The sequence below is a fragment of the Arvicola amphibius genome, chromosome 2, assembly GCF_903992535.2.
Source record: "Arvicola amphibius chromosome 2, mArvAmp1.2, whole genome shotgun sequence".
NCBI lineage: Eukaryota > Metazoa > Chordata > Mammalia > Rodentia > Cricetidae > Arvicola > Arvicola amphibius.
This window is the reverse complement of record NC_052048.2, coordinates 75,201,601-75,211,876: the sequence shown is the minus strand read 5'-3', so window position 1 is coordinate 75,211,876 and position 10,276 is coordinate 75,201,601. Positions and strand designations below refer to the sequence as shown.

The following is a 10,276-nucleotide window of genomic DNA, read 5'->3' as shown; positions in this document are numbered from 1 at the left end:
GGCAGAAATGTATTCTGTCCCTCTGCAGCCTAGCCCATGGAGAAGGCAGGCCCACAGGACATCGCTCTTAGGAACTGTGAGGCCTTCTGGGGAAGACCTCTGATTCTCAGCACGTTCCAGAATTCATCCACGAGGCTGGAGCAATAGCTCAACAGTTAACAGTGTAAACTGCTCTTCCCAGCACCTACATCTGGCGGCTCACACCCCTTCCCGCCATCTCCAGCTCCAGGGTATCTGGTGCCTCATAGGACACAGGCCCTCACATGCAGGTACCCACACATAGGCACACCTACTGTAATACTAGTAATTGAGAGGGGGGAAAGGTATTAAAAAAGAATGCAATCAGTAAATGTTTATTGAGAGTATACCATGTGCTGGTAAACTAGCCCCTCCCAGAGTGTGTTAATCCCCCCCAACAGTGCGGTTAAAGGAGAGGCAGCCTCCCCAGGCAGCCCTTCTCAAAGGTCTGTCACTTCAAACCTGGGGGGACTTTGGAGTGGAGGGCTGTCAGGGGAAATAAAGCAGCCCAGAGTGGGAGGGGAGGCTGAAGGGGCACACCGCATGCCAAGGGTGGAGATGTGTGCCGCCGTTTCCTCAGGGCTTGGTGGGGAAGAGCAGGCAGGTGAATCCCCGGCTGCCACTGTGTCTGTCCACAAGGGGCAGTGGGTGCTTGGTGTAGTGCTGAACCATGGCGGCCACGGAGGAGAAGAGCTGCAGAAGGAGGCGGGGCGTCTGTGGGCCTCTTGAGCTTTATTCTGCCAGCCACTTTCTAAGGCAACCTCGGGGCCTAGCAGGGGAGTTGGCCGACAGTTTTTTCTAGATATTTTTCTTCCTGGTGTGCCATGAGACTGCAATGCCATTTTGCTGTCAGGTTTCAAGCCTGCAGCTACCCTGCTGGGCTCTGATGATGGCCAGGCTCGGGTTTCCAGAGCTAGGTGACAATTGCTTTAGGTCTAGGCCTCTGCCCTGGTCTTTCTCAAGGGAAGCTGAGTGATGGGTAGCTTTGATAGGCTGAATTCTACCAGTTGCTGGGGAGAAATCCCTTGGAGATTTTTGCCCTCCTCCCAGATGGTCTCAGTGCCCTCACCTTGACCCTATGAAGACTGAACCCATGGCGGGAGGAAGTACTTCCCCCAGAACAAGGTGGGTCTCTTTCTATAGTGCCAGATGTCTGCGAAGATGTTCTGGCCTCTGTCTTCTGATGCACTTGCACTGTAGACCAGGCTGACCTCAAACTCACAGAGAAACCACCTACCTCTGCCTCCCGAGTGCTGGGATTAAAAGTGTGTGCTGCCACCATGCAGCTTAATTTTGTTTTTACACACCATGCAGCTTAATTTTGTTTTTACACAGGATCTCACTGTGTACCTCTAGCTGGCCTGGATCTAAAGAGATCCATCTGCTTCTGCCTCCCAAGTGCCATTAAAGGTGTGTGGCACCATGCCCGGCTACCTTGCTTTGTTAGATTTGTTAGATGGGTATGAATGTTTTACGTATGAGCACCCAGGCATGCAGTGCCTGCAGAGGCCAGAAGAGGGCAGTGAATCTTTCAGAACTGGGGTTATGGACAATTGTAAGCTGCCATGTGGGTACTGGGAGCTCAACTTGGGTCCAAACCAGTAAGTGCACCTAACCACTGAGCCATCCCTCCAGCCCCCACCTTGGTTTTTGAGACAAGGCCTCTCAACTGGCTAGGAGCTCACTATGGAGGCTGGATGGCCAATGAGCCCAAGATCTGGATTTCTACCTCCCCAGCACCAAGATTATAAACCCAAGCCACCACACTTGATTGATTTTGCATGGGCTCTGGGGGACAAACTCAGATCCTTATATTGCAAGGCTTATAGACAGAACTGTCTCAGAGGCCCCCGCCCTCTGTCATTTCTGCTCAACCCAGGGTGGGGGCCAGAAGCAAACTGTGTGTTTCCCCCAGACACACACATGCTCTTGGCCAGGCCCAGGGTGCTGCACTGTGGTCCACCTTGCTGATTTGGCCCATGGTTCCTCCAGCACCCACCTCCTCATGATTCCTGCCCTCCCGGCCCAGGACATAGTGGTGTCCGCCATCCAGTTGCCGGATGGGAATGTTGAAGACCCGGCCTTTGAGGAGCACTGCCAGAGTGAAGGGCTGTGAACTGTGAGGCCCAGAGCTGAGACGCACAGTATAGGCTCCGTCCTGTGGAGGAGACCCCACCATGAACTTCACCTTCTGATTGCCTAAGCCCAGCTGAGCAATCATGTTCTGTGCCTCCCTGACCCTCCTCCTGCTGCCAGCCTAATCAGCCGCGGGCAGTGAATAGAAGGGATTTCAGAGAAGGCTAGGAGTGCACAGATGCCCACCTTTTGGAAGTGAAGCAGGGCTCTCTCAACAGCTTGGCGGTCACAGTTCCCTGAGTACCAAGGCTGACCACGGAGGCTCCTATCCTATATAATACACAGAGTCACTCAGAGATGTGTTCAAGCACTCGGTAGGGCATGGAGGGCAGAGAACCCTGCTGTACAACTATTTGTGTTTACATCTGCCAGCCGCAGACTGAGCCTGCGAGCAAAACCAAGTAGTGTCTGGGCCCGGAGTACAGCATGGGGGAGCTGGACACTGTGTTCAGTGTGTGTTCCTTGTGGTGGTCCAGGCCTCAGGCCAGGAGTGCTCACCCACAGTCTGCCCCCAGCTTCTGCTCACCTCGGCAGCAGAGGTGCTCGGGGCAGGGACTATAGAGGAAGCAGACAGCCTCCGCCCTGCTGAGAGAAGCAGAAAAGAGAGTTGGAGCCAGGAAGGGATTGGGTAAGACTTTATGGGCAGGGGCAGCAGCAGAGGGCGCCATGCCAGTCTGTTCCCAGGCTGGGCACTCTTGGAGGACCCACCAGACAGTCCTTGCGTGACATCCAAATGAGAACTGATCTTGGGACACACACTAGCAGCTTCCCGATTTAGTGCAGACCCTGGGAAATGCCCAAGAAAGTCCTCTCAGGCCTGACCGTGGCAGAAATCAGAGCTGCAAGGACCCCCTTGATGAAGTGAAGTGGGGCCTGGGAACCCGGGGGTGGTCTGTTGTCTGCAGGACTGGGAGGGAGGGAGTGGGAGCCCTAGCAGAAGTGTCCCATTCAGGCTGTAAGTGAATACTCACCTTTCAACGTGGTATCCACCGTTCCCTGGGACACAGGAGGCCTGGTCAGATGAGAGCTAGACTTCCAAGCTACTACCCACGTCCAGAAGCCACACCCTGGCCTCCTCCCGCCCTTGAACACTATTTTCTTACCTTCCAAGACTCCCGGTGAGCAACCATGGACCTGCACAGGATAAATTGGTAGCAGAGCTCAGATTTTTTTCTTTTCTTCTTTTTTAATATTATTTTTGAGTGGCTGGAGAGATGACTTAGAGGTTAAGAGCACTGGCTACTTTTCTAGAGGTCCTGAGTTCAATTCCCAGCAACCATATGGTGGCTTACAATCATCTGTAATGAGATCTGGTGCCCTCTTCTGGCCTGCAGGCAGACATGCAGACAGGATACTGTATACATAATGAATAAATAAATCTTTTTAATAAACATTCTTCTTGAGATAGGGTCTCACTATGCAGCATCAGCTGACCCAGAACTCTACGTAAACCAGATTGGCCTTGAACTCACAGAGATCTGCCTGTCTCTGCTGCTCAAATGCTGGGACTAAAGAAAGGTGTTTGCTACCACGTCTGGCCTCTGGGGTTTCCTTTCTTAGTGAACTAAGTGCCCCAGGGTTTTCCCATTGTTGTCACTTACTTGGGCAATCCAGATGTTCTTGGCAGAGGTTCTGGGGGTATCGGGGCTTTGGAGCTTGGAGTCCTAGTCAAGGCTGGGACTAAAACAGAGAGGGCAGGTAGGGTTTGGCTGGGGACCAGGCAGGGAAGTCTAGGCTGACCAGACATGACTCAGAACAGTCTAGCGTTCTAGTTCTGTTCCCTTTGCCCTGGACTCTCCTGAGCCCTTTGAATCATAGGGAGATACCAGCTTGGTGGCCCAGCTACATCAGATGAGAAGCTCCACCCAGCCCTTGGCAGGGACAGTGTGGGTCCCCCTGGACTAAAGGCAGAAATAAAGATAGCCAGGCAGGGTTTGGAGGGGACAGAAATGGTGGGGTCAAGAGAGACTGTGCTCATGGGTAGCTGAGGGCTTTGGGGACGGGATGGGGCAGGCGCTTGCTTACGTGGCTCCGGCTCACACTCCAGGTAGATGTCCTCATTGTGTTTCTCTTCAAGGTCTGTTACCTAAGGTATGGGACCATGGGCTTCACTAGACTTGTGGTGCCTTTTAGGAATAAGAAGGGTGGCCAGGAGGTGGTGGCGCATGCCTTTAATCCCAGTACTCGGGAGGCAGAGGCAGGTGGATCTCTGTGAGTTCAAGGCCAGTCTGGTCTACAAAAACTAGTTCCAGAACACCTAGGACTATTACACAGAGAAGCCCTGTCTTGAAAAACAAAACAAAAACAAACAAAAAAACCTCACAAAAGCAAAACAAAACACACACACATAAACAACAACAAAAAAACAAAGAGGGAAAAAGCTGTGCCTCAGCTAGTGGGAAAGGGGGACATGAAAGAAGCCACTGATTAGAGAGGGGTAGCTCAAGGCACTGCACTCCTCCTTATCTGCACAGTAGGGGCCTCTCTTCAGTGACTTCTCTTTTAGGGGTGCCCACAGAGAGTGGAGGAGAGGCTCTGGGTGACACCCCAGGACCACTGACTTATCCCTGTGGGAGAGGGAAGGACTCTGCACCAGACCTTTCCCCCCAGGCTACCCAGGTGCCCATCCACACCTATCAGCTTTCTAGAAAACTTCCCTAGATTACGGGATAGAGAAGGAGCAGCTCACCACTCTAGCAGGTGCTCCTCGCCCTGGAAGGAAGAGGGAGAATCAGCACTCATGAACATTGGCGGGCGAGGAGCATCCTGGGCCCCCTTAGGCACAGTGCCCCTCAGAACTAGCTCTGGAGACCCAGGGGATCACACTCCATTTGCTCATCCTCTGTCTTTGCAACTCTGAAATATCACCAGACTTGACCTCTCACTGAATTTTCTAGACTTTACTCCAGATGACTTCATGGTAGGGAAAAACAAAACAAAACAAAACAACACAGCCACCCTCAAGGTCATGAAGGTTTTTCAGCAACTAAGAAGAGGAAGATGGACCGTGCCTCACGTAAGCTGTTTGGCCTTGGGCGGGAAACCGTAAACTCTCCTGTAACCTGTTTGAGGTAGGAAGGTTCAAGCAGTCCATCCCCATCCTGACATCCTAGGGCTCTGGGTCACTGGCAAGTCTCTGGACACTGGAGGCAATCATGGCATGGATAGACGCAGAGTGGTGGCCCCAGAGGCCCCCAGTGATGAGGGACAGTATACATAGCAAGGGCCTTAGATTTGGCCTCTTCATTCTAGGTGCCCCTCACCTGATCCAGAGATCACAGGGCCTGGAGGTCAGGGCCTCTGCCTTTGAACTGCCTGGGGCACGGCAGTTCATGTCTCTGGGCCTGTCTCCTCACTGTCTCCCTAGTGGTAACAATACTTATACTGACTGCCTCGGGGCTGGGCAAGCGAAAAGGATGCCGGTTCTAGCCTGTGGTGGAGAAGTCTTCCCTCCCAATGTGCAGCCAGGGAAAGAGGGAACACTCTGCTTTACCTCGCTTTCCAAAACCAGGTCCCTGCTTTGGGGTTTCAGGCTGCAGGTTCATGGCCGTCTTCAGCTGTGGGAATGATGGGGTTAGTGAGGGAGGGAGGAAGTGAGGAGCGAGGAGGCTGGGGTGGGAGTGGTAGAGCTATGTGTGTGCTCCTTTCAAATCCAACACCGACTGTTAGCGTGCCTGAAGTCAGTGCAGAAGAGCATGAGTTCAAGGCCAGCCTGGGCTCCAGGAGACCCTCTCCCCCAGAAAACCCATCCAAACAAATACCAAACACTACAAGAGAGGTGCAGAAGGACAACACTTTCTTTACTGTGAACTTTCCCTGTGTGTTTGTTTCTTTATATTTAGTCTATAAAATACAAAAGCAAAGGGATAGCTTTCAAAACGGGTAACCAGATCACAGTGGGAAAGGGAGCTGGGAGTGAGGACAGCTGACCGCTCTGCCCAGAGAGGGCTCCTAGGGCCCAGAACCTAGTTGAGGGCAAGCTGAGCTTCCATCCAGCCCCAGCAAGGATGGACAAGAGGAGGAGAGGAGCAAGAGCCCTGTCAAGCAGTGGGTGGATACGAAAGGAACAGAAGGATCCTCTAGGCAAGTGGGAGGAGCTCCTCAGGGTTATTGGACTCTGGCTTCTGCTGCATGGGCACCCGAGGTTTCAGGGCTTTTAGACTGTAAAGGTGTAGTGGGGGTGAGGCTGGCTTACGAGACCTCCGTAAGATTCACTCACCGGGAAATGGTAGCCAGAGGCAGGGCGCGAAGGGAACGAAGGATTTGTGGGGAGTCCTCTGGCCACGGTAGGCTGAGGCAGGGATGGCGATGATTTGGACGGACCGAGAGGCCCAGGACGATCTGGAAAAGACTGTGCTTTGTGGACTAGGGAGAGGGAGGGAGCTCTTCCCTAGTCTGTTCAGTTCTCAACACTTCCCACCTAGCCCCCATCTCTCCCTCCCTCCTCCTGTCCCCTCTACTTATTGGCTTCTTGACAGCCCCATCTCCATGGCAACTGGAGACAGTCAGCTTCCCTGCCCCCACCTGACTGAGCCCAGGGAGTGAGAGATGCCAGTGGTGGTGGCTTTTCAGGGCACTCCCACCCTGGCTGGAAAGCTGCACAGAGAATTTAGAGGGGGGAATGCAAGGCCCTAGGGACTGGGTCGGGCTTCCTGCTTTGTCGATGTTGCCTTGGTTACCTCCCTCCTGCCTCCTTCTCATTCTCCCTCTTTCCAGTTTTTTCCCTCCCTTCTTTCCTTGTTTGCCCAGTCAAGAGGATTCTGTTGCCGTCAGTTGAGGTCCTTCCCTACCCCAGCTCAGGCAAGGGAGGAGAGCTTGCTTCTCCTGGACTCCTCCATGGTTTGGCACTCTTGCCCTGACCCAGCCTCCCAGCCTCTCCTTCCTGGATCCTCACCCAGATACAAGGAGTCCTCTTTAGAGCCAAGAGACTGTGCAGGGGCCAGGCTGAGGGGCGCAACCTCGCAGGGGGGCAGCTCATATTTATCCTCCTCTTCTACCTCCTCCTGAGCCTTCAAGAAGGGATGCTGGTGGCACAGGGAAGATGGGGGGGATGAAACATGTCAGGCTCCAGGAGCCAATGCTTTCCTTCTCTACTCCAGCCCCCGTCTTCAGCAATTGGCCTTACCCTGTGTCTCCAAGTCTCTGGGTCCAGCAGGAAAGATGGGCTTGGTATATTTTTTCTCCAAACTGGGGTGTCTGGATAGATAGACTGGGGTGTCTGGATAGACAGACTGGAGTGTCTGGATAGACAGACTGGGGTGTCTGGATAGACAGACTGGGGTGTCTGGATAGACAGACTGGTTTTGCTTCATGCCACCCACTTCTAGCACAAGGCTTTACTCTCTCTGGTAAATAACAAACCATCTGCCCTTAACTATGGGCTACTACCCCACAGCTAAAGGAACCCATGAAAATGGATATTTCTAGCAGCAGAAGCAATGAGACAGGGGTGTTGAAACATGCAGACCCCTGCAGGTGCTTGTTCCACCTATGGATGGTTCTTGACCCTACACCAAAGGCAGGTAAGAGAATCAGGCTTGAGGGCTAAGCCTTGCTGGACAATCGATGGGACAGGTTATCTAGGGTCACTTGGAAAGATCCAACCTTGGGGGACCAGGGTCTGCTGGGGTCCTGTGACCCAGTGTCACTTACCTACACATCTGGCAGGTGGCAGTGGTGGCCCCAACCTGTAAGCAGACTCTACTCAGCTCTGTCCAAGGGGACCCTTTGTTGTATCAGGGTGACACCGCACTCTAGACTATTGACACCTTTAACTACGAATGTTCCCTGCAGACGCTGTGTGACATGGTGGACTTGAGATCAGAGCAATGGAAAGAAGAGACTGGAGGGAGGGGCAGAGTTAGCGGCCTTTGGTGCCCAGCTGGACGAGCTGGTACCCTAGGGAAGCTGGCCACAGTGCTGGCAGAGTGGAAGCTCACAGATGTTCAGTCAGATGGGGCAGAAAGAGATGCCTTTTGCAGAGAAGGAAGACACTTGCTTTAAGCGAAGACAAGGGGACACACAGGAGAAAGAGGCGAACTCACCGGGCCTTGCCGCCACTGAACCTGTCCTAGAAGGGAGCAGAGGAAGTGGTCAGTACAGCTGGGACTCCCCCTGCCTAGAGTCCTGCATCTCTAGAGTCTGAACAGCCATAAGTGCCTGAGGCTCCTCTGGAACTAAGTCTCACCATGGCAAGGTAGATGAGCTGAGCCCTTTTGCCTCTCCAGAGCCTAGGAGCTGCCACAAATGTCCTGAGGGACAAGGGCTTATTATTTCTGTTATTTGCATATTCTAAGTATTGGGAAGGTGTCCGCCTCTACCTGTGGTCTCCCACCCCAAATGGACTTTGTCCAGGACACTCCCAGGGCCCCCTGCTCTCCCTCTCACGGCTGTGGTCTCCAGCTTTTCTACCGAGCTAGAAGACCTAAGATGGCCCATGTTCGGGTCTCGGAGAGAATCGCCTTTGCAGATCTGTATGGGTTACATGAGTGGACGGATCCCTGGCTGTCACTTTTCCGGGTCCTTTACTCTTGTTTTCACTTGTTGGTGGGTGGTGACCACCAATCTGAGAAGTTAAAGCTTAGGGAAAATTCAGAACCTCTCATATTTCATGTGACTGCTTTATTCTCTAATGGAGGTGCCTGTCATTCATCTATTTACCAAGCTGGGTGTGGTGGCGCACACCTTTAATCCCAGCACTCAGGAGCCAGACACAGGCGGATCTCTGAGTTTGAGTCTAGCCTGGTCTACAGAGCGAGTTCTAGGACAACAGGGATACACTGAGAGACCCTGTCTCTAAAAGAGCAGCCAACCAACAAAACAGCAACAACACAAATCTACTTATCAAACATCTAGGGCTGGAGAGATGGCTCAGAGGTTAAGAGCACTGCCTGCTCTTCCAGAGGTCCTGAGTTCAATTCCCAGCAACCACATGGAGGCTCACAACCATCTATAATGAGATCTGGTGCCCTCTTCTGGTCTGGTGGCATACATGCAGACAGAACACTGTATACATAATAAATAAATAAATCTTTAAAAAAAAAAATCTAGTACCCCCTGGTCGCTGTTCCAGGTGGCGCGGAGGCTCCAGAAAACAGCAAGCCTTGCCGTTTCCTCACTGGACTCTCAAAATAGCTTCCTGATGCAAGCACCAGTTTCACGGTCACTGTCGAAGGAGGATGCTCAGCCTGTTAGTCACCTCTTATTGCAGCAGCAGTGCCAACACCAAGAGGTTTAAACAACAGAGATTCCATTTCCTCCCAGCTTGGTTTCTGGTGTGGCCCCTGTTCCGGGCTTGGATTCCACTACTCTTTGTGTGTCTTTGTGTGGTCTCATGCCTGTGTGCACAGAGGGAGGCTGAGCTGGGCCTTATTTCTTCTTATAAAGACACAAGACCACAGCATCAGGGCCTTACTTTTACGACCCCACTTAATTGCCTCCCTAAATGCTCTAGGCCCACTGACAGCCACTAGGACCAGAAGAGGGGAAGCTCCACTCAGTCCTTAATGTTGAGAAACTGCTGGGCTGGGGCGGAGCTCAGTCGACACAGCACTTGCCTAGCACACACAGAGCCCTTTCTTTGATCCCCTCGTGCCCTATAAAAACTAAAGGTGGTGGTGCACACCTGTAATTCCAGCAGGAAACTAGAACTCAAGGCCATCCTCGGCTGCTTATCACATTCAAGCCCAGCTTGAGCTACTTAAAGACCCTGTCTCAATAAACAAAGAACAAAATTTTTAGAAGCCTCGAAAAGTCACTAGAGTAACTCAACAGGGAGCCCAGGTGGAAGTGGGGGGAATGGAGAAGACGTAGGATCAGTCCCACCTGAAACTAGGTTCCACCTGGCTCAGCACTCTTCCCTATTCGAACCAAGAGACAAGGAGCGATCTTTCTCATTGCCTCTTGCTTATACAAGAGGAGAGCAAGGTCTGGAATCACTAACTATGGGAACAAAGTCTACAGGTCAGACTGAGTGGAACATTCTAGATACCACCCCAGACCAACCTGAACTGATAGAATTTCCCAGTGGTACCATTCTCCCACCCTCATCTCAGCTACTCTTTCCTGCTCAAGCCTTTGCATAGGCAAATTGCAGGGCCTGGGAGCAGGGAAGGACCACAGG

General features: G+C 52.6%; 1 protein-coding gene across 1 annotated transcript; it reads right to left on the bottom strand.

The window, feature by feature from the left end:
• Positions 1-594: 594 nt before the first annotated feature.
• On the bottom strand, positions 595-9,814 carry Sh2d6 (SH2 domain containing 6). The gene is made up of 13 exons (XM_042054535.1): positions 9,779-9,814; positions 7,049-7,178; positions 6,374-6,495; positions 5,648-5,711; positions 4,844-4,866; positions 4,180-4,240; positions 3,756-3,834; positions 3,258-3,288; positions 3,126-3,150; positions 2,681-2,940; positions 2,341-2,424; positions 2,018-2,176; positions 595-711 (listed from the first exon to the last, which is right to left on the bottom strand). The coding sequence occupies exons 1-13, from the start codon at positions 9,812-9,814 to the stop codon at positions 595-597; spliced, it is 1,191 nt and encodes a 396-aa protein (XP_041910469.1).
• Between the last annotated feature and the right edge of the window lie 462 nt (positions 9,815-10,276).

Bases quoted from the DNA above. Each gene is read 5' to 3' on its own strand.
- Sh2d6 (XM_042054535.1), bottom strand. From the start codon at position 9,814: ATGGCCTTGAGTTCTAGTTTCCTGCTGGAATTACAG. The intron at 5,712-6,373 runs GTGAGTGAATCT...TCATTCCCACAG, and splicing joins CCTCTGGCTACCATTTCCCG to CTGAAGACGGCCATGAACCT. The intron at 2,941-3,125 runs GTGAGTATTCAC...GGCATTTCCCAG, and splicing joins GGTGGATACCACGTTGAAAG to GGTCTGCACTAAATCGGGAA.